Source organism: Engystomops pustulosus, chromosome 8, assembly GCF_040894005.1.
Source record: "Engystomops pustulosus chromosome 8, aEngPut4.maternal, whole genome shotgun sequence".
NCBI classification, from domain to species: Eukaryota; Metazoa; Chordata; class Amphibia; order Anura; family Leptodactylidae; genus Engystomops; species Engystomops pustulosus.
The window spans coordinates 16,518,651-16,544,269 of NC_092418.1; the positions used below are offsets into that span (position 1 = coordinate 16,518,651).

Below are 25,619 nucleotides of genomic sequence, written 5' to 3' on the forward strand. Positions count from 1 at the left end.
CCCCATAATACAGGCAGGGGGTCCCAGATACAGAGACCCCATAATACAGGCAGAGGTCCCAGATACAGAGACCCCATAATACAGGCAGAGGGTCCCAGATACAGAGACCCCATAATACAGGCAGAGGTCCCAGATACAGAGACCCCATAATACAGGCAGGGGGTCCCAGATACAGAGACCCCATAATACAGGCAGAGGTCCCAGATACAGAGACCCCATAATACAGGCAGAGGGTCCCAGATACAGAGACCCCATAATACAGGCAGAGGTCCCAGATACAGAGACCCCATAATACAGGCAGGGGGTCCCAAATACAGAGAACCCATAATACAGGCAGGGGTCCCACATACAGAGACCCCATAATACAGGCAGAGGGTCCCAAATACAGAGACCCCATAATACAGGCAGAGGGTCCCAAATACAGAGACCCCATAATACAGGCAGAGGGTCCCAAATACAGAGACCCCATAATACAGGCAGAGGGTCCCAAATACAGAGACCCCATAATACAGGCAGAGGGTCCCAAATACAGAGACCCCATAATACAGGCAGGGGGTCCCAGATATAGAGAACCCATAATACAGGCAGGGGGTCCCAAATACAGAGAACCCATAATACAGGCAGGGGTCCCAAATACAGAGAACCCATAATACAGGCAGAGGGTCCCAAATACAGAGACCCCATAATACAGGCAGGGGGTCCCAAATACAGAGACCCCATAATACAGGCAGGGGGTCCCAGATACAGAGACCCCATAATACAGGCAGAGGGTCCCAAATACAGAGACCCCATAATACAGGCAGGGGTCCCACATACAGAGACCCCATAATACAGGCAGGGGTCCCACATACAGAGACCCCATAATACAGGCAGGGGTCCCACATACAGAGACCCCATAATACAGGCAGATGGTCCCAGATACAGAGACCCCATAATACAGGCAGTGGGTCCCAGATACAGAGACCCCATAATACAGGCAGAGGGTCCCAAATACAGAGACCCCATAATACAGGCAGAGGGTCCCAGATACAGAGACCCCATAATACAGGCAGTGGGTCCCAGATACAGAGACCCCATAATACAGGCAGGGGGTCCCAAATACAGAGACCCCATAATACAGGCAGGGGTCCCACATACAGAGACCCCATAATACAGGCAGAGGGTCCCAGATACAGAGACCCCATAATACAGGCAGAGGGTCCCAGATACAGAGACCCCATAATACAGGCAGAGGGTCCCAAATACAGAGACCCCATAATACAGGCAGGGGGTCCCAGATACAGAGAACCCATAATACAGGCAGAGGGTCCCAGATACAGAGACCCCATAATACAGGCAGGGGGTCCCACATACAGAGAACCCATAATACAGGCAGGGGGTCCCACATACAGAGACCCCATAATACAGGCAGGGGTCCCAGATACAGAGAACCCATAATACAGGCAGAGGGTCCCAAATACAGAGACCCCATAATACAGGCAGAGGGTCCCAGATACAGAGACCCCATAATACAGGCAGAGGGTCCCAAATACAGAGACCCCATAATACAGGCAGAGGGTCCCAGATACAGAGACCCCATAATACAGGCAGTGGGTCCCAGATACAGAGACCCCATAATACAGGCAGAGGGTCCCAAATACAGAGACCCCATAATACAGGCAGAGGGTCCCAGATACAGAGACCCCATAATACAGGCAGAGGGTCCCAAATACAGAGACCCCATAATACAGGCAGAGGGTCCCAGATACAGAGACCCCATAATACAGGCAGGGGGTCCCAGATACAGAGACCCCATAATACAGGCAGGGGGTCCCAGATACAGAGAACCCATAATACAGGCAGGGGGTCCCAAATACAGAGACCCCATAATACAGGAAGGGGGTCCTAAATACAGAGACCCCATAATACAGGCAGGGGGTCCCAAATACAGAGACCCCATAATACAGGCAGGGGGTCCCAAATACAGAGACCCCATAATACAGGCAGGGGTCCCACATACAGAGACCCCATAATACAGGCAGGGGGTCCCACATACAGAGACCCCATAATACAGGCAGAGGGTCCCAAATACAGAGAACCCATAATACAGGCAGGGGGTCCCACATACAGAGACCCCATAATACAGGCAGGGGGTCCCACATACAGAGACCCCATAATAGAGGCAAGGGGTCCCAAATACAGAGACCCCATAATACAGGCAGAGGGTCCCAAATACAGAGACCCCATAATACAGGCAGGGGGTCCCACATACAGAGACCCCATAATAGAGGAAAGGGGTCCCAAATACAGAGACCCCATAATACAAGCAGGGGTCCCAGATACAGAGACCCCATAATAGAGACAGGGTATCCCAGATATCTTGACCCCATAATAGAGGCAGAGGGTCCCATCACATTCCCAGATACAGTGCCCCCATAATAGAGGCAGAGGGTCCCATCACATTCCCAGATACAATGCCCCCATAATAGAGGCAGGGGGTCCCATCACATCCCCAGATACAGTGTCCCCATAATACAGGCAGAGGGTCCCAGATACAGAGAACCCATAATACAGGCAGGGGGTCCCAGATACAGAGACCCCATAATACAGGCAGGGGGTCCCATCACATCCCCAGATACAGTGCCCCCATAATAGAGGCAGGGAGTCCCATCATATTCCCAGATACAGTGCCCCCATAATACAGGCAGGGGGTCCCATCACATCCCCAGATACAGTGCCCCCATAATACAGGCAGGGGGTCCCATCACATCCCCAGATACAGTGCCCCCATAATACAGGCAGCAGGTCCCATCACATCCCTAGATACAGTGCCCCCATAATAGAGGCAGGGGGTCCCATCATATTCCCAGATACAGTGCCCCCATAATAGAGGCAGGGGGTCCCATCACATCCCTAGATACAGTGCCCCCATAATAGAGGCAGGGGGTCTCATCACATCCCTAGATACAGTGCCCCCATAATAGAGGCAGGGGGTCCCATCACATCCCCAGATACAGTGCCCCCATAATAGAGGCAGGGGGTCCTAGATACAGTGCCCCCATAATAGAGGCAGCGGGTCCCATCACATCCCCAGATACAGTGCCCCCATAATAGAGGCAGGGGGTCCCATCACATTCCCAGATACAGTGCCCCCATAATAGAGGCAGGGGGTCCCATCACATCCCCAGATACAGTGCCCCCATAATAGAGGCAGTGGGTCCCATCACATCCCCAGATACAGTACCCCCATAATATAGGCAGAGGGTCCCATCACATTCACAGATACAGTGCCCCCATAATAGAGGCAGGGGGTCCCATCACATTCACAGATACAGTGCCCCCATAATAGAGGCAGGGGGTCCCAACACATTCCCAGATACAGTGCCCCCATAATAGAGGCAGGGGGTCCCATCACATCCCCAGATACAGTGCCCCCATAATAGAGGCAGGGGGTCCCATCACATCCCCAGATACAGTGCCCCCATAATAGAGGCAGGGGGTCCCATCACATCCCCAGATACAGTGCCCCCATAATACAGGCAGGGGGTCCCATCACATCCCCAGATACAGTGCCCCCATAATAGAGGCAGGGGGTCCCATCACATTCCCAGATACAGTGCCCCCATAATACAGGCAGGGGGTCCCATCACATCCCCAGATACAGTGCCCCCATAATACAGGCAGGGGGTCCCATCACATCCCCAGATACAGTGCCCCCATAATAGAGGTAGGGGGTCCCATCACATTCCCAGATACAGTGCCCCCATAATAGAGGCAGGGGGTCCCATCACATCCCCAGATACAGTGCCCCCATAATAGAGGCAGTGGGTCCCATCACATCCCCAGATACAGTACCCCCATAATATAGGCAGAGGGTCCCATCACATTCACAGATACAGTGCCCCCATAATAGAGGCAGGGGGTCCCATCACATTCACAGATACAGTGCCTCCATAATAGAGGCAGGGGGTCCCAACACATTCCCAGATACAGTGCCCCCATAATAGAGGCAGGGGGTCCCATCACATCCCCAGATACAGTGCCCCCATAATAGAGGCAGGGGGTCCCATCACATCCCCAGATACAGTGCCCCCATAATAGAGGCAGGGGGTCCCATCACATTCCCAGATACAGTGCCCCCATAATAGAGGCAGGGGGTCCCATCACATCCCCAGATACAGTGCCCCCATAATAGAGGCAGGGGGTCCCATCACATCCCCAGATACAGTGCCCCCATAATACAGGCAGGGGGTCCCATCACATTGTCAGTTCCCCTGCAGTGCACGGTGGGGGATGTGCAGTAGTTTCCTGCCCCTGGGCCTCATTACTTGTGTGTTGTGACATCACTCAGATAAGACCACCGATAGCGGGAAACCAGTCCTACCAGGACAGGGACAAGTAAAGTACAGCAATGAGCCATGTCTCATCCGCCCACTGTGACATCTGCTCTTGTGCTGCGCAGGTTGGGGCTCAGGACCCCCCATTTCTCCATTCCTTGTATTCTATGGTGTGTATGTGCAGAGCCGTCCCTCCTGTGCCATGGAGTAAATTATTCTCTATCTCCGGTGTATAAGGGACACATAGGTGACAACAGCTCAATGTATGTTCTCCTTATCTGTGACAGTCAATATGGCTGGCGGCCAGATAGCGACATAATAGCCAGTCATTGTCACAAGGTCAGCCATACTCCTGTGTGTACGGGGTGTATCGCCATCTCGCACAGGAGACAAGGCTCTACTTCACACTAAATCCTCTTACCCACTGCATCAAATCCCGTGCTCTTACCCACTACACCAAATACCGTGCTCTTACCCAGTACACCAAATCCTGTGCTCCTACCCAATACACCAAATCCTGTGCTCTTACCCAATACACCAAATCCTGTGCTCTTACCCAATACACCAAATCCTGTGCTCTTACACGCTGCACCAAATCCTGTGCTATTATTCACTACACCAAATCCGCTGCCTTTGCTCACATCACTGAATCTTGGGCTCTTCAGTATGTACCTTGTATAATGTTTTTGTAACATAAACATCCACCCCCACCACACACCTCACTTACACACCTCACACCTCACTTACACTTACACACCTCACTTACATACCTGAGTGAATCTAAAAAGTCTGCACTCACAATGAAAGGAGTCACTTTTACTGGAGCCCTTCCTCAGGGCGCATTCACACGATGCATTTTTGACGCATTCCACGCTTCAGCGTTGATCACACGCTGAGGTTACATTGCGTTTCCACCGCATCTGCTAAGATGCAGTGTAACCTCAGCGTGTGATCCTGGCTGAAGCCAGTGGAATGCGTCAAAAATGCAACGCACAATGTGCCGCATCGTGTGAATGCGCCCTCAGGGTGGCAAGTATACTACACAAAGAGACAGCATCATGTGTGGAGCAGAGCCACAAGGACCCCATAACACTGACAGCCACAGGGACCCCATAATATCGCTAGTCCTGGTGCCCCCATAACAGACCCAGCCACAGGGCCCCCATAACAGACCCAGCCACAGGGCCCCCATAACAGACCCAGCCACAGTGTCAGCCACAGTGCCCCCATAACAGACCCAGCCACAGTGCCCCCATAACAGACCCAGCCACAGGGCCCCCATAACAGACCCAGCCACAGGGCCCCCATAACAGACCCAGCCACAGTGCCCCCATAAAAGACCCAGCCACAGTGTCAGCCACAGGGCCCCCATAACAGACCCAGCCACAGGGCCCCCATAACAGACCCAGCCACAGGGCCCCCATAACAGACCCAGCCACAGTGCCCCCATAAAAGACCCAGCCACAGTGTCAGCCACAGTGCCCCTATAACAGACCCAGCCACAGTGCCCCCATAACAGACCCAGCCACAGGGCCCCCATAACAGACCCAGCCACAGGGCCCCCATAAAAGACCCAGCCACAGGGCCCCATAACAGACCCAGCCACAGGGCCCCCATAACAGACCCAGCCACAGGGCCCCCATAACAGACCCAGCCACAGGGCCCCCATAACAGACCCAGCCACAGTGTCAGCCACAGTGCCCCCATAACAGACCCAGCCACAGTGCCCCCATAACAGACCCAGCCACAGGGCCCCCATAACAGACCCAGCCACAGGGCCCCCATAACAGACCCAGCCACAGTGCCCCCATAAAAGACCCAGCCACAGTGTCAGCCACAGTGCCCCTATAACAGACCCAGCCACAGTGCCCCCATAACAGACCCAGCCACAGGGCCCCCATAAAAGACCCAGCCACAGGGCCCCATAACGGACCCAGCCACAGGGCCCCCATAAAAGACCCAGCCACAGTGTCAGCCACAGTGCCCCCATAACAGACCCAGCCACAGTGCCCCCATAACAGACCCAGCCACAGGGCCCCCATAACAGACCCAGCCACAGGGCCCCATAACAGACCCAGCCACAGGGCCCCCATAAAAGACCCAGCCACAGTGTCAGCCACAGTGCCCCCATAACAGACCCAGCCACAGTGCCCCCATAACAGACCCAGCCAGAGGGCCCCCATAACAGACCCAGCCACAGGGCCCCCATAACAGACCCAGCCACAGTGTCAGCCACAGTGCCCCCATAACAGACCCAGCCACGGGGCTCCCATAACAGACCCAGCCACAGGGCCCCCATAACAGACCCAGCCACAGGGCCCCCATAACAGACCCAGCCACAGGGCCCCCATAACAGACCCAGCCACAGGGCCCCCATAACAGACCCAGCCACAGGGCCCCCATAATAGACCCAGCCACAGGGCCCCCATAACAGACCCAGCCACAGGGCCCCCATAACAGACCCAGCCACAGTGCCCCCATAAAAGACCCAGCCACAGTGTCAGCCACAGTGCCCCTATAACAGACCCAGCCACAGGGCCCCCATAACAGACCCAGCCACAGGGCCCCCATAACAGACCCAGCCACAGGGCCCCCATAACAGACCCAGCCACAGGGCCCCCATAACAGACCCAGCCACAGGGCCCCCATAACAGACCCAGCCACAGGGCCCCCATAATAGACCCAGCCACAGGGCCCCCATAACAGACCCAGCCACAGGGCCCCCATAACAGACCCAGCCACAGGGCCCCCATAATAGACCCAGCCACAGGGCCCCATAACAGACCCAGCCACAGGGCCCCCATAACAGACCCAGCCACAGGGCCCCCATAACCGACCCAGCCACAGGGCCCCCATAACAGACCCAGCCATAGTGCCCCCATAACAGACCCAGCCACAGGGCCCCCATAACAGACCCATCCACAGGGCCCCCATAACAGACCCAGCCACAGGGCCCCCATAATAGACCCAGCCACAGGGCCCCCATAACAGACCCAGCCACAGGGCCCCCATAACAGACCCAGCCACAGGGCCCCCATAATAGACCCAGCCACAGGGCCCCATAACAGACCCAGCCACAGGGCCCCCATAACAGACCCAGCCACAGGGCCCCCATAAAAGACCCAGCCACAGTGTCAGCCACAGTGCCCCCATAACAGAGACATCTACAGTGCCCCCATAACAGACCCAGCCACAGGGCCCCCATAACAGTGACATCTAAAATGGCCCCATAACATAGTCATCCACAGTGCCCCCATAACAGTGACATCTACAATGGCCCCATAACAGACCCAGCCACAGTCTCCCCATAACAGAGACATCTCCAGTGGCCCCATTACATGGTCAGCCACAGTGCCCCCATATCAGAGATGTCTACCGTGCCCCCACAACAGAGCCAGCCACGGGGACCCCATATCAGAGACGTCTACAGAGGCCCCATAACAGAGCCATCCATAGCCCCAAAAGTGGAGCCAACCACAGCACAGAGTCTCAGTCCCCCTTCAGTGGTGTATAAGTAATAGTCAGCCATGATGATTACCCCCACGTAAGTGTCATCCACAGTGCCCCCAGAATAGCGCTCCGCATGTGTAATGAGCTGGGGCTGTCGGCTCATTTATCTAACCTGTGTGGCCAACTTAGGGGTTAACTGCATCTCTGCAGCGCACAAACACGGAGCTGCCAGAGACTATTCCGTGCTGAGACCTCGGCCTGGGATTTGTTATCTAGAACAAAGATTTCATACAATGATGCCAAAAAGTCTTCAAATCCCCAAATTCTTTCTCAAGTTCTGAGCGGGAGAGAGATTAACGGGCAGGATTTACCGCAGCGCCTCCTTCACCGGCCGTAGACGTAGAAGGAAGACAAGATCATGGACAGGAGCTACAAAGCGTAAATCATCAATACACCCGCGATGGTGTCCGGCCAAGAACTGTCATATCCATGGAGATCTTACAAATGTCCCCGGTCACACAGTCCAGAACACACGGAGCGTCTGCTGGAGACTACAGGGTAATTGGAGCCAATTACTGTGTGCAATCCCTTACAACCATCTAGATCTGTGCTTGGTTGGCATCTGAGGAGGCTTCATAGGACCATCTGCTGCACCATGTAGATGACGGGTGAACCACTCTTATACCTACCTAACGATCCCTAATAACCTGTGATACTGAGGTCCATATCTAGTCAAGTCAAGATGTTGCTTCTCACCATGGTCATGTGATCTGGTGATCCATCATCTTATACCTTTATGTCTTGCAGATGCCGTCGGATGTGTTGTCCCCGAGGAGTGCGTCAAAGTGTGCGGCGCTGAAGTTGGTTGCTCCAATATTGCCTACCCCAAGCTGGTTATCGAACTGATGCCTAGTGGTAAGGGCATGTCTCCTGGGCGATAATGGGTCACTCTGGGTCTATAACATAAGAAGAGAGCGGCTCTGGGTAGACTAGGGGTCAAGTTGGTCGGTGGGGTAAAATCTATTAACACAGGGGATCCTATTGTAATCTGTATTTGAAAGACCTCTCAATAATCCATCTAAGTTTTTGTCCCTTCTCTCCCTGAAGGTCTCCGTGGTCTGATGATCGCGGTCATGATGGCGGCTCTCATGTCTTCACTGACCTCCATTTTTAACAGCAGCAGCACTCTATTCACTATGGACATCTGGAGGAAGATCAGGAAGAACGCCAACGAGAAGGAGCTGCTTCTGGTGGGAAGGTGAGGAGACCTCCTAGAGCCCCGACAGCAACTTGTAGACATAAATCCTGGTGGCTTTAATCTATGGTGGTTCCAATTACTATTGTGGGTTCCTATCAATATATTTCAGCTGTTTGGAAACAAATGCACATATATATTTCTAGGAACCATTGATTGTATGGGCTCGAGACTTTCTCAGTTGGGTAAACCAATGAGCATCATCATCCGTTGTGGCCCTCAACCCTACAGATATTGGTCTAGTAGAAGAGACTGTACATGGTGGATCTGGGGTCTCTTTCATTTACAGATGTATTCAATGGAAGTCCAATGGCCATCACGTGAGAAGGTCTCGCCACTGGTCCACCACCTTGGTCTGCTTGTTGGGGAGGTAGAGAGTGTCTGGACCATGAGAACTTGGCTCAAATCTCTGAGTGATTTTTAGTTGCTCAAAGTTTCAAGCTGTAAAATATCACTCTTAAGCCAAGAATAGTTCCACCAACTTTATTGTAGAAGAGGCGTCTTCCATCATGGAGTCTGGGGAACTTGGGTCACAACTCCTGTGAAACTTTTTAAGGTATTTACAGTGGAGGTCACCTAAGGTGGACCATATACCTTGGATAGCAGAAAGGTTGGACCAACAGCTATTCCTCCCAACCACTGCTAAACATGTGGTCTATACAAACTAGATCATCCAAATCGTCCTGCCAGAGGCTATGTACATAGAACAGGTAATAATCAGCCCATATGAGGGTGACGACCATCACCCCACAGACTCATGTAATAGGCCCCCTCTAGGTGTATGGCTCTTTATAGTGTATTGGGTTTACCAGCTGAACCTGACTTGTAGATCTGTTTACATCCATCCGTGTGGCAGATTTACAAGTCACCTGAAGATAAAAGGAAGATATATATCTGCTAATTATGGAGTCAGGAGGGAGGGGGGTGACGAGGACTTTGTAAATCTTAAAAGGAAAGTGATTTATAGCTGATGGATTCATTCCTTGAGCGGTGGGGTGTAATTATCAGGTTAGGACTGGTGGCGCAGAACATTCTCTGTGATAGTCAATGGTGGCTCCTTCATACATCCCGTCCCCACAATATGAGCAAGAACTCACAAGAGCGGAGCACTGACCCTAATCTATTCCTCATGAAACTATGTCTTATGTGGATTCAATACCTGAGAGGATCCTAGAGAAAAGCTACACAGGGAGAAGTAGTGCCATGCAAGTGCTAGACAGGAAGCTGCAGGTAAGGGGTTAATCCGGAGCCGGTCCGGTCAGTCTGGGAATGAGGTTTGGTTCCTTGTAACTCGTCTATTTAGAGATATTTTAAAAGAATGTAATTACTTAAAGTATGATAAATCACCGCCACCCAGACTAACCACTGATATGATCGCTCCAATATACAAGCAGCGATGTGCGGCCCCCATGATGGCTCCTACCGGACCCCATAATGACAGATAATACAAGCTCCTATACACAAGCAGCGATGTGCGGCCCCCATGATGGCTCCTACCGGACCCCATAATGACAGATAATACAAGCTCCTATACACAAGCAGCGATGTGCGGCCCCCATGATGGCTCCTACCGGACCCCATAATGTCAGATAATACAAGCTCCTATACACAAGCAGCGATGTGCGGCCCCCATGATGGCTCCTACCGGACCCCATAATGACAGATCACCATATAATACAAGCTCCTATACACAAGCAGCGATGTGCGGCCCCCATGATGGCTCCTACCGGACCCCATAATGACAGATCACCCTCTAATACAAGCTCCAATATACAAGCAGCGATGTGCGGCCCCCATGACAGCTCCTACCGGACCCCATAATGACAGATCACCATATAATACAAGCTCCTATACACAAGCAGTGATGTGCGGCCCCCATGATGGCTCCTACCGGACCCCATAATGACAGATCACCATATAATACAAGCTCCTATACACAAGCAGCGATGTGCGGCCCCCATGATGGCTCCTACCGGACCCCATAATGACAGATCACCATATAATTCAAGCTCCAATATACAAGCAGTGATGTGCGGCCCCCATGACAGCTCCTACCAGACCCCATAATGACAGATCACCATATAATACAAGCTCCTATATACAAGCAGCGATGTGCGGCCCCCGTGATGGCCCATACCGGACCCCATAATGACAGATCACCATATAATACAAGCTCCTATATACAAGCAGCGATGTGCGGCCCCCATGATGGCCCCTACCGGACCCTATAATGACAGATCACCCTATAATACAAGCTCCAATATACAAGCAGCGATGTGCGGCCGCCATGAGTGCTCCTACCAGACCCCATAATGACAGATCACCCTCTAATACAAGCTCCTATATACAAGCAGCGATGTGCGGCCCCCATGATGGCTCCTACCGGACCCCATAATGACAGATCACCATATAATACAAGATCCAATATACAAGCAGTGATGTGCGGCCCCCATGACAGCTCCTACCAGACCCCATAATGACAGATCACCCTATAATACAAGCTCCTATATACAAGCAGCGATGTGCGGCCCCCGTGATGGCCCCTACCGGACCCTATAATGACAGATCACCATATAATACAAGCTCCTATATACAAGCAGCGATGTGCGGCCCCCATGATGGCCCCTACCGGACCCCATAATGACAGATCACCATATAATACAAGCTCCTATATACAAGCAGCGATGTGCGGCCCCCATGATGGCCCCTACCGGACCCCATAATGACAGATCACCATATAATACAATCTCCTACATACAAGCAGCGATGTGCGGCCCCCATGATGGCCCCTACCGGACCCCATAATGACAGATCACCCTCTAATACAAGCTCCTATATACAAGCAGCGATGTGCGGCCCCCATGATGGCTCCTACCGGACCCCATAATGACAGATCACCCTATAATACAAGCTCCTATACACAAGCAGCGATGTGCGGCCCCCATGATGGCCCATACCGGACCCCATAATGACAGATCACCATATAATACAAGCTCCTATATACAAGCAGTGATGTGCGGCCCCCATGAAAGCTCCTACCAGACCCCATAATGACAGATCACCCTATAATACAAGCTCCTATATACAAGCAGCGATGTGCGGCCCCCGTGATGGCCCCTACCGGACCCCATAATGACAGATCACCATATAATACAAGCTCCTATATACAAGCAGCGATGTGCGGCCCCCATGATGGCCCCTACCGGACCCCATAATGACAGATCACCATATAATACAAGCTCCTATATACAAGAAGCGATGTGCGGCCCCCATGATGGCCCCTACCGGACCCCATAATGACAGCTCACCATATAATACAAGCTCCTATATACAAGCAGCGATGTGCGGCCCCCATGATGGCTCCTACCGGACCCCATAATGACAGATCACCATATAATACAAGCTCCTATATACAAGCAGCGATGTGCGGCCCCCATGATGGCTCCTACCGGACCCCATAATGACAGATCACCCTATAATACAAGCTCCTATACACAAGCAGCGATGTGCGGCCCCCATGATGGCCCCTACCGGACCCCATAATGACAGATCACCCTCTAATACAAGCTCCTATATACAAGCAGCGATGTGCGGCCCCCATGATGGCTCCTACCGGACCCCATAATGACAGATCACCCTATAATACAAGCTCCTATATACAAGCAGTGATGTGCGGCCCCCATGAAAGCTCCTACCAGACCCCATAATGACAGATCACCCTATAATACAAGCTCCTATATACAAGCAGCGATGTGCGGCCCCCGTGATGGCCCCTACCGGACCCCATAATGACAGATCACCATATAATACAAGCTCCTATACACAAGCAGCGATGTGCGGCCCCCATGATGGCTCCTACCGGACTCCATAATGACAGATCACCCTATAGTACAAGCTCCTATATACAAGCAGCGATGTGCGGCCCCCATGATGGCCCCTACCGCACCTCATAATGACAGATCACCCTATAGTACAAGATCCAATATACAAGCAGCGATGTGCGGCCCCCATGACAGCTCCTACCAGACCCCATAATGACAGATCACCATATAATACAAGCTCCTATATACAAGCAGCGATGTGCGGCCCCCATGATAGCTCCTACCGGACCCCATAATGACAGATCGCCATATAATACAATCTCCTACATACAAGCAGCGATGTGCGGCCCCCATGATGGCCCCTACAGGACCCCATAATGACAGATCACCATATAATACAAGCTCCTATACACAAGCAGCGATGTGCGGCCCCCATGATGGCCCCTACCGGACCCCATAATGACAGATCACCATATAATACAAGTTCCTATACACAAGCAGCGATGTGCGGCCCCAATGACGGCTCCTACCGCACCCCATAATGACAGATCACCATATAATACAAGCTCCTATATACAAGCAGCGATGTGCGGCCCCCATGATGGCCCCTACCGGACCCCATAATGACAGATCACCATATAATACAAGCTCCAATACACAAGCAGCGATGTGCGGCCCCCATGATGGCTCCTACCGCACCCCATAATGACAGATCACCCTCTAATACAAGCTCCTATACACAAGCAGCGATGTGCGGCCCCAATGATGGCCCCTACCGGACCCCATAATGACAGATCACCCTCTAATAAAAGCTCCTATACACCAGCAGCGATGTGCGGCCCCCATGATGGCTCCTACCGGACCCCATAATGACAGATCACCATATAATACAAGTTCCTATACACAAGCAGCGATGTGCGGCCCCAATGACGGCTCCTACCGCACCCCATAATGACAGATCACCATATAATACAAGCTCCTATATACAAGCAGCGATGTGCGGCCCCCATGATGGCCCCTACCGGACCCCATAATGACAGATCACCATATAATACAAGCTCCAATACACAAGCAGCGATGTGCGGCCCCCTTGATGGCTCCTACCGCACCCCATAATGACAGATCACCCTCTAATACAAGCTCCTATACACAAGCAGCGATGTGCGGCCCCCATGATGGCCCCTACCGGACCCCATAATGACAGATCACCCTCTAATAAAAGCTCCTATACACCAGCAGCGATGTGCGGCCCCCATGATGGCCCCTACCGGACCCAATAATGACAGATCACCATATAATACAAGCTCCTATACACAAGCAGCGATGTGCGGCCCCAATGACGGCTCCTACCGCACCCCATAATGACAGATAACCCTCTAATACAAGATCCAATACACAAGCAGCGATGTGCGGCCCCCATGATGGCCCCTACCGGACCCCATAATGACAGATCACCCTATAATACAAGCTCCTATATACAAGCAGCGATGTGCGGCCCCCATGATGGCTCCTACCGCACCCCATAATGACAGATCACCATATAATACAAGCTCCTATATACAAGCAGCGATGTGCGGCCCCCATGACAGCTCCTAGCGGACCCCATAATGACAGAACACCATATAATACAAGCTCCTATACACAAGCAGCGATGTGCGGCCCCCATGATGGCTCCTACCGCACCCCATAATGACAGATCACCATATAATACAAGCTCCTATATACAAGCAGCGATGTGCGGCCCCCGTGATGGCCCCTACCGGACCCCATAATGACAGATCACCATATAATACAAGCTCCTATATACAAGCAGCGATGTGCGGCCCCCATGATGGCCCCTACCGGACCCCATAATGACAGATCACCATATAATACAAGCTCCTATATACAAGCAGCGATGTGCGGCCCCCATGATGGCCCCTACCGGACCCCATAATGACAGATCACCATATAATACAAGCTCCTATACACAAGCAGCGATGTGCGGCCCCCATGATGGCCCCTACCGGACCCCATAATGACAGATCACCCTCTAATACAAGATCCAATACACAAGCAGCGATGTGCGGCCCCCATGATGGCTTCTACCGCACCCCATAATGACAGATCACCATATAATACAAGCTCCTATACACAAGCAGCGATGTGCGGCCCCCATGATGGCTCCTACCGGACCCCATAATGACAGATCACCATATAATACAAGCTCCTATACACAAGCAGCGATGTGCGGCCCCCATGATGGCTCCTACCGGACCCCATAATGACAGATAATACAAGCTCCTATACACAAGCAGCGATGTGCGCCCCCCATGACGGCTCCTACCGCACCCCATAATGACAGATCATTATATAACAAGTGGCAACAGGACACTCATATAATTAGTGACCCCATAACAAGGACATGCAGAGTGTCGCCTTATAATATACACAATATCCCCTGACTAGTGATAACCCTACTGCCCCCTCATACATATATCACCGTGTGACCTGTATCTGGTGTCTACGTGGTGGTGACCTGTATTATATGGCCAGGTGACTATGTGGCGGTGACCTGTATTATATGGCCAGGTGACTATGTGGCGGTGACACTGACCTGTATTTTTGGCTCTTCCATTAGTCATTAGCCAGATATTATCGGTACCAACATCTGTAATGACAGTAAGTGGCCATATAATTGCCGTCCCGTACATTTGATGATGATGAGGAGCCTCGTGTTGTGTCTGGTACAGGATCTTCAGGAGATGTCAATCAGCCATTATTATATGATTAGATTTCACTTATCTACCACAATAGTGGCCAGGATGACTATGGGGGCGCTGTGGAGCAGTATTACTGTGGTCTGTAGTAATGATGTCCCAGGGCTCCAATATCTTGGGAGGGAAGATGCTGGAGATCACACATCAGTAGGGTGCTGGAGATCACACATCAGTGATATTCATCTCCCCCCAAGACACCAGGACCGCCAGCAAGTCTCTGCATGGCCTGCTGGTCATACGTCAGTGCCAGGTTACGGAAAGTTTATGGGGGTATTTTTCATAAACATGGGATGAGGTTTAGTATTCAGAAGCTTCTCATGCTCTGGAGAACCTTACATGTGTAATGCCTAGTCTCTCCTGCGGAGGCACTGTGGGGAGGTCTTGTACATATTTATGTCAGGTCTAGCCCCAGGACTCTCTGTTATCAGCTTCTGTATAAAACACTTTCTGCCTCAGGGCGGTCACATGATGCATCACATGACTCCATCCAAACTCCATTGCACCGTCAATCGTTCATCCCTTTAATTCATCAAGAGATGATGGATGTGACTAATTTCATGGTGTGAAGGACGATGGAGATAGATTGACTAGTTATGTGCCTGTTACATGATCTCCACGGACCTCATTACAGGAGGTGCCAATAGTTATGTCCTGCGGGATCTCATTCCAGGGATTTATCCGTCGTTCTCCCATGATCCTTTGCTCCTGGTTTGCCTGCTAAGCACCTCCCTCTTTAATAGGGGAGTCAGGTAATCTAACAGCTTCACAACCATTGGACAACCAGGCAATATGGCCGCCCTACGTCTCTTATTGCCTCCCACCCATGTTTTCTCCTGACACATCTTCTGCCCAGGCCTGTAAGGTCAGGGGGGTATGTGATGCCACCGATTATGTGTCTTCTGTCCATCCCCTGACCTTGGACCCATTCCTATTCACGCGTCCATCCATGTTGTCATCAGAAGATCTCCTTACACCTGGCTGGGCTGGTTAGTGTTGTCTCTCGGCTGTTTAGCCTTCAGCTTCTTCCCCATTTTTAGAATTCCTGAGTTTTGGTTTAATGTTTGGTTTCTGGCCCTTCTCGTCCCCTCATTGTCACTTAGGTTCGGTCTATGTTCCTCCATTGACTTCTCCCTGCTCCTGACAGGGGATGTCTATCACATGGTCAGAAGATACTGAGGACCATCATCTTGGTGTTCCACACCATTGTACAGCGGTCAATGCGGAATACAGAGAACCTCTTAAAGGGGTTTTTCTGCCATTTAGATATTGATGACCCATCTACTCGGACTCCCACCAATCGGCTGATTCCAACTTATAGATAACGGGACCAGAAGTATGATAGCTGTGTGTGCCCAAATCAGCTCATACCGGTGACCCTATAACTCAGTCCCTCATTTTATCTGGCATGAAAGGTCATGACCTCCTTCTGGTTCAGGTGAGAGGTCGCATTGACTTGGACCCTGTTCACATTTACGTTCTTGGGAATACTATTGATGGATATGATGGTATTTTCCCCCACCATGGTCACCATGATCCGTTCTGATCCGTCTTTGTTGTCCCCGACCCCTTGTTTTCGCTTGGACTCGTCTTGTCACAATAATAACCGTATATATTTATACATTCTTCCCGTGTGTTATATATAATGGTAGACTGCACACATGCCATCTCCCAGAATCCTCAGCTCTTGGCATTGCACAATCGCAGTGACGCCCGCTTCTCGTGCATGAGGGTGAGCGACCCGGGTGCCAGCTGACCTGGATAAATTTTTATTAATTGAATTAAATGAAGGAGTGTCGGAAAAAAAAACCCATGACTCAGAGGCCGGGAAGATGATGAATCATGGCGGCGGGGAGGGCGGGGCTTAGACACCCGGTTTATGTGTTATCTTAAAGTGGAAGTAACAAAATAAAATAATGATCCGTCATCATAATAAACTGGTAAAAGGAAAGTTCCTGCCACAGAATCTTAGATAGAAATATCAGAATGTAATGAAGAGCAGATACAAAACATGCAGTATATTCCTTATGGGCTCCACCACCGATCCCCCATTACACTCTACTTCCTGTCACTGCTCAGTAACGACAGGAAACAGCTTCCTGGTCAGCCAATCAGGGGCTGAGGCAAGAAACCGCTGAGTCCAGTGATAGGCTGATATTCCCCGCTATATCCCGCTGTGTCGGGACAGGGGGGAGCAGCGGATGCTGAGGACACCGGTGGCAGGGGATTGGAGTCTTATATTTTAACCCGCTGCTACCCAGGGAGAACTATTTTTAGTGGAAGACCCCTGTAAATCCCGCAGACATAGAAGGGTCTATATAGGTGTCTTGCCAGTATGTAGATGCAGGTAAGATGTCACCCAGACTCCCCAGCGCGGGCACACCCCGACATCTTAATTCCACCCAGGAGATGGAAGCCACTAAACCATGGGAGGCCGCACCTCACTAATTGTTTTCAGACGGTGTCTCACGCGCAGAGAAGACAATTACACTTCCTCGTGACTGAGGACGACCCGACTGTGACTGACAGGAACCTGGCACCCGAGCGAGCGGCAGGGGCAGCAGTTATAGGGGGCACCCGCTGCCAGCGCCTCTAATTGCTACACACAGCGTTGGTTGGATTTAATTAAAAACAAAATATGACAGGATGATGCAAGAGGGGTAGACGCGCACCCGGCCAATGCCAGGCCTGGTAGCATTTTCGCTGCATGTGCAATAAATGTAAACGTGCTGGGACCTGGCGTCCGCTGCTGGATAATGCCGCACACCAGAAAAACACTCTATACAGGGATGTACGAGTACAAGTTTTTTTTTTTTTTTTTGCAGCATTTGCATATTTGTGCCAAAATATATCACCCTCTAAGATTTATCAAACATCCAAAATCCAGAAAAAAAAAACAAGTCCAGACTAAAGATAGACAAACATCTATGGCCTATTATAGCTCCATACAGCTAAGGGAACCTGTCAGCAGGTGTCACCATGTAGACTGCATAGAGTGTTATGTATTGTCCCTGGAGAGATGTGTAATTAGATCTTTGTGTATGGTGTTAGTACCAGCAAGACTATGACATATGGATCTATATTCCAGGATTGTACTGGGGGTGTGTCCTCACACTGCTGTGCTCTGTGCTCTCTGCAGCCAGTGTTAGGTATTGTCCCTGGAGAGATGTGTAATCAGACCTTTGTGTATGTTGTGACAAATGGATTTATGTTCCAAGATTGTAGCTGCTTCAAGTGCACAGAGGGTGTATCCTCACACTGCTGCGCCCCTAGATCTGTGCATCAATCTACTTGATACCCCCTACCCTCTAGAAGACTTCTTTTTGTCGGTACTAAAGCAAGGACTTGTCCCAAGTGCTACAATCTCGGAATATGAATCCATATATCACAGTCCTGCTGCTACTAACAACCTACACAAAGGTCTGCTTACACATCTCTCCAGGGTCAGTACATAACACTGTCCATAGAGAGCACAGAGCACAGCAGTGTGAGGACTCATCCCGTGTGGAGTTTTAGAATCTACAATCCTGGAATATGAATCCTTATATCACAGTCCTGCTGCTACTTACACCATACACAGCGGTGTGATCACACACCTCCCCAGTGATGTGGTAATGAGGCCCCCACTCTGGGATCCCTGTGTGTGCGTCTCTGTGATGCTGCGGTCAGTGTTACACGCCCAGTGTCTGGGTGAAGGGCTCTTGTGTCGGGGTGTGATCACACAGGTCCTTCATGTCCTCCTTGTAGATAAGTGTCTCTCCATGTGACCTGTGCTGCAGTCTAGGGCTCTGTGCACACAGATGTTGAGCGCTTTCTCTGCGTCTATCACACGTCCACATTACTTCCTATAGGTTCATACTAATTGTATTTGTGTAATGGCGAAGATTTCCCAATGTACAGCAGCAGAGCCAAGAATGGATTTACATTGCAGGATTGTATCTTCTCCAAGTGCACCTCATGTCAAGGACCGATATCGGTCCCCATAGAAGCCCACGGCGTCCCGGCCGTGGAACAGTGAGTACACACGTGTGTCACCATGACAAAGATAGAGCATGCTGTACAGCGCGGTGCCTCGCTATGGAGAGGGGAGGGGTGAGCAGCGCTGATCTCGCCAGACAAAATTTGTTACACCCGAGTCCTGGCCCAGGTGTGGTACACGTGTGAGAGTAGCCTAAAAGCTTCAGCTTACATTTGGTTGGATGTTACAGCAATAATGGGGCACTGTGGCAGAGAGCACAGAGCACAGCAGTGTGAGAGCACACCCCCAATGCTACATTACTGGAGTATAGATCCTTTAGCGCACACAGTGGGATGGTTACGCGGCTCCATTGAAGCCCCCGGGTGTCGTGTTGTGACAAGTTGTTACATAAGCTCCGCTAGGAATCCGATCCCCGGAATGACTGATATGTGGAGCACGAGGCTGCGGCACAACATAGGAAAACTAAAGAAAATAGTGCGAGGAATGTGACATCACCAATCACCGCTCAGATATGCAGCGCAAAAGTATATCCAGTGACTATCCTCATCCATCAGCCTGACATGAGAGGGACCGCCAAGCATGGAGCATCACCCAGGAACGGGAGGATAGAGGCACCAACATAGCCCGAGGCACGAGGCACCGGAACATGAACCCTAACATAACTAAGGACAGAGCATAGCCCAAGACTGATCATAACTAAGGACAGAGCATAGCCCAAGACTGATCATAACTAAGGACAGAGCATAGCCCAAGATTGAGCATAACTAAGGACAGAGCATAGCCCAAGACTGATCATAACTAAGGACAGAGCATAGCCCAAGACTGAGCATAACTAAGGACAGAGCATAGCCCAAGACTGATCATAACTAAGGACAGAGCATAGCCCAAGACTGATCATAACTAAGGACAGAGCATAGCCCAAGACTGATCATAACTAAGGACAGAGCATAACCCGAGACTGATCATAACTAAGGACAGAGCATAGCCCAAGACTGATCATAACTAAGGACAGAGCATAGCCCAAGACTGATCATAACTAAGGACAGAGCATAGCCCAAGATTGAGCATAACTAAGGACAGAGCATAGCCCAAGACTGATCATAACTAAGGACAGAGCATAGCCCAAGACTGAGCATAACTAAGGACAGAGCATAGCCCAAGACTGATCATAACTAAGGACAGAGCATAGCCCAAGACTGATCATAACTAAGGACAGAGCATAGCCCAAGACTGATCATAACTAAGGACAGAGCATAACCCGAGACTGATCATAACTAAGGACAGAGCATAGCCCAAGACTGATCATAACTAAGGACAGAGCATAGCCCAAGACTGATGATAACTAAGGACAGATCATAGCCCAAGACTGATGATAACTAAGGACAGAGCACAGCCCAAGACTGATCATAGCCCAAGACTGATGATAACTAAGGACAGAGCATAGCCCAAGACTGATGATAACTAAGGACAGAGCATAACCCAAGACTGATGATAACTAAGGACAGAGCATAGCCCAAGACTGAGCATAACTAAGGACAGAGCATATCCCAAGACTGATGATAACTAAGGATAGAGCATAGCCCAAGACTGAGCATAACTAAGGACAGAGCATAGCCCAAGACTGAGCATAACTAAGGACAGAGCATAACTAAGGACAGAACATAGCCCAAGACTGATCATAGCTAAGGACAGAGCATAGCCCAAGACTGAGCATAACTAAGGACAGAGCATAGCCCAAGACTGATGATAACTAAGGACAGAGCATAGCCCAAAACTGATGATAACTAAGGACAGAGCATAACCCAAGACTGATGATAACTAAGGACAGAGCATAGCCCAAGACTGAGTATAACTAAGGACAGAACATATCCCAAGACTGATGATAACTAAGGATAGAGCATAGCCCAAGACTGATGATAACTAAGGACAGAGCACAGCCCAAGACTGATCATAGCCCAAGACTGATGATAACTAAGGACAGAGCATAGCCCAAGACTGAGCATAACTAAGGACAGAGCATAACTAAGGACAGAACATAGCCCAAGACTGATCATAGCTAAGGACAGAGCATAGCCCAAGACTGATCATAACTAAGGACAGAGCATAGCCCAAGACTGATCATAACTAAGGTCAGAGCATAGCCCAAGACTGATGATAACTAAGGATAGAGCATAGCCCAAGACTGAGCATAACTAAGGACAGAGCATAGCCCAAGACTGAGCATAACTAAGGACAGAGCATAACTAAGGACAGAGCATAGCCCAAGACTGATCATAACTAAGGACAGAGCATAGCCCAAGACTGATCATAACTAAGGACAGATCATAGCCCAAGACTGATGATAACTAAGGACAGATCATAGCCCAAGACTGATGATAACTAAGGACAGATCATAGCCCAAGACTGATGATAACTAAGGACAGAGCATAACCCAAGACTGATCATAGCCCAAGACTGATGATAACTAAGGACAGAGCATAGCCCAAGACTGATGATAACTAAGGACAGAGCATAACCCAAGACTGATGATAACTAAGGACAGAGCATAGCCCAAGACTGAGCATAACTAAGGACAGAGCATATCCCAAGACTGATGATAACTAAGGATAGAGCATAGCCCAAGACTGAGCATAACTAAGGACAGAGCATAGCCCAAGACTGAGCATAACTAAGGACAGAGCATAACTAAGGACAGAACATAGCCCAAGACTGATCATAGCTAAGGACAGAGCATAGCCCAAGACTGAGCATAACTAAGGACAGAGCATAGCCCAAGACTGATGATAACTAAGGACAGAGCATAGCCCAAAACTGATGATAACTAAGGACAGAGCATAACCCAAGACTGATGATAACTAAGGACAGAGCATAGCCCAAGACTGAGTATAACTAAGGACAGAACATATCCCAAGACTGATGATAACTAAGGATAGAGCATAGCCCAAGACTGATGATAACTAAGGACAGAGCACAGCCCAAGACTGATCATAGCCCAAGACTGATGATAACTAAGGACAGAGCATAGCCCAAGACTGAGCATAACTAAGGACAGAGCATAACTAAGGACAGAACATAGCCCAAGACTGATCATAGCTAAGGACAGAGCATAGCCCAAGACTGATCATAACTAAGGACAGAGCATAGCCCAAGACTGATCATAACTAAGGTCAGAGCATAGCCCAAGACTGATGATAACTAAGGATAGAGCATAGCCCAAGACTGAGCATAACTAAGGACAGAGCATAGCCCAAGACTGAGCATAACTAAGGACAGAGCATAACTAAGGACAGAACATAGCCCAAGACTGATCATAGCTAAGGACAGAGCATAGCCCAAGACTGATCATAACTAAGGACAGAGCATAGCCCAAGACTGAACATAACTAAGGACAGATCATAGCCCAAGACTGATGATAACTAAGGACAGATCATAGCCCAAGACTGATGATAACTAAGGACAGATCATAACCCAAGACTGATGATAACTAAGGACAGAGCATAACCCAAGACTGATCATAGCCCAAGACTGATGATAACTAAGGACAGATCATAGCCCAAGACTGATGATAACTAAGGACAGAGCATAACCCAAGACTGATGATAACTAAGGACAGAGCATAGCCCAAGACTGAGCATAACTAAGGACAGAGCATATCCCAAGACTGATGATAACTAAGGATAGAGCATAGCCCAAGACTGAGCATAACTAAGGACAGAGCATAGCCCAAGACTGAGCATAACTAAGGACAGAGCATAACTAAGGACAGAACATAGCCCAAGACTGATCATAGCTAAGGACAGAGCATAGCCCAAGACTGATCATAACTAAGGACAGAGCATAGCCCAAGACTGATCATAACTAAGGACAGAGCATAGCCCAAGACTGAGCATAACTAAGGACAGAGCATAGCCCAAGACTGATGATAACTAAGGACAGAGCATAGCCCAAGACTGATCGTAACTAAGGACAGAGCATAGCCCAAGACTGATGATAAGTAAGGACAGAGCATAGCCCAAGACTGATCGTAACTAAGGACAGAGCATAGCCCAAGACTGATGATAAGTAAGGACAGAGCATAGCCCAAGACTGATCGTAACTAAGGACAGAGCATAGCCCAACACTGATGATAAGTAAGGACAGAGCATAGCCCAAGACTGATCGTAACTAAGGACAGAGCATAGCCCAAGACTGATGATAAGTAAGGACAGAGCATAGCCCAAGACTGATCGTAACTAAGGACAGAGCATTACCCAAGACTGATGATAACTAAGGACAGAGCATAGCCCAAGACTGATCATAACTAAGGACAGAGCATAGCCCTAGACTTATCATAACTAAGGACAGAGCATAGCCCTAGACTTATCATAACTAAGGACAGAGCATAGCCCAAGACTGATGATAAATAAGGACAGAGCATAGCCCAAGACTGATGATAACTAAGGACAGAGCATAACCCAAGACTGATCGTAACTAAGGACAGAGCATAACCCAAGACTGATGATAACTAAGGACAGAGCATAGCCCAAGACTGATGATAACTAAGGACAGAGCATAACCCAAGACTGATGATAACTAAGGACAGAGCATAGCCCAAGACTGATCATAACTAAGGACAGAGCATAGCCCAAGACTGATCATAACTAAGGACAGAGCATAGCCCAAGACTGATCATAACTAAGGACAGAGCATAGCCCAAGACTGAACAAAAGGAAGGAAAGAACAAAGAAAAGATGATAGAGATTAGACTGATGATCTGACAGTGTCCTATCCAGGGGAGGAGGAAGACCCCACAGCTTTATCTCTCAGGATAAGACCCCTGTGTTTTGGTCAGGATTTGGCGCCGTCTTCCTAAGGTTTCCTGTGTCTATGATTTCAGGATAGTGACGGTGGTGCTGGTGATCATCAGTGTGGTCTGGATTCCCATCCTGCAGAACGCCAACAGCGGACAGCTCTACGTGTACATCCAGTCCGTCACCAGCTACCTGGCGCCCCCGGTCACCGCTGTGTTTGGCTTGGCAGTATTTTGGAAGCGCGCCAATGAACAGGTAATGCCCACATGCTACACAATACTGAACAATAGACATACCGTCATAAGGCGCACCCAGCCAGCACAATGTATAACACACAGTCTGTACAGGAGGTCACCGGTCACAATGAATGTAATGAGGATGACAGGGGAGCGGCCATGTTATGTCACTGAGAGCATCTGGCCAAGGGGCTCCTCTATTATCCAAGTGGATGTCACTGGTTACATATTAGCCGCACTAATTCCACTAAAGTCACTGGATTTAGGTCTAAGTACACAAAATAGCAGCGTCCCTCCTGTCAGACGGCTTCTCGCACAATGATGTCATGGCGAGAGTCTCTCGGCTTTCCTGAAATAGATGTTGTGTCACTTCACACCTCCGGAGGAGATATCAGTCTGTACAGGGCCTGGGGGGGGGGGGGGGGGGTTATCTCAAGCCCCTCGGGCACTCTCCAATATGGCGTCCAGGGCTGTTACAGAGACCAGGATTCTGTCCTTAGTACAAGTTAAACTGCTGGGACACTTGCTCTCGATTCATTCAAATAGTGAGAATTGGGTAGTAAGACCCCAAATGATCAGGTACCACTAGGGTTACTCAGCACCACAGAAGTAAAGGGGGTCATCTTATGAGGTCTTATGCCCCTTTCTTAAAGTGATGTCCAAATTAAACTTTCAAGAAAGCAGCGCTGTGTTACCTGAGCCCTCTGTACTGCCTCCTGCGGTGTAATTTACCCTCCTCCCATGATGCTGTGATATTCACTGGCCTCAGGGGTGACCTCTGCTCATATAGCACTGGCCTCAGGGGTGACGTCTGCTCATATAGCACTGGCCTCAGGGGTGACCTCTGCTCATAAAGCACTGGCCTCAGGGATGACCTCTGCTCATATAGCACTGACCGGCCTCAGGGTGGAGACCGGCTACTAAGACATTGGGGGTCATTTACTAAGGGCCCTAATCACGTTTTTCCGTCGGGTTACCCGAATATTACCGATTTGCACCAAATTGCCCCGGGTTTT

At 50.1% G+C, this 25,619-nt stretch overlaps 1 protein-coding gene across 3 annotated transcripts in view; it reads left to right on the forward strand.

Annotated features, from left to right (window-relative positions):
* SLC5A10 (solute carrier family 5 member 10) overlaps positions 1-25,619 on the forward strand; it is a 106,544-nt gene that overhangs the window by 76,585 nt on the left and 4,340 nt on the right. For all 3 annotated transcript variants that reach the window (XM_072119908.1, XM_072119909.1, XM_072119907.1), the window contains 3 exons: positions 8,574-8,681; positions 8,874-9,024; positions 24,454-24,622. In XM_072119908.1, the coding sequence (XP_071976009.1) occupies positions 8,574-8,681; positions 8,874-9,024; positions 24,454-24,622 (428 nt within the window). The remainder of the gene's footprint in view (positions 1-8,573; positions 8,682-8,873; positions 9,025-24,453; positions 24,623-25,619) is intronic.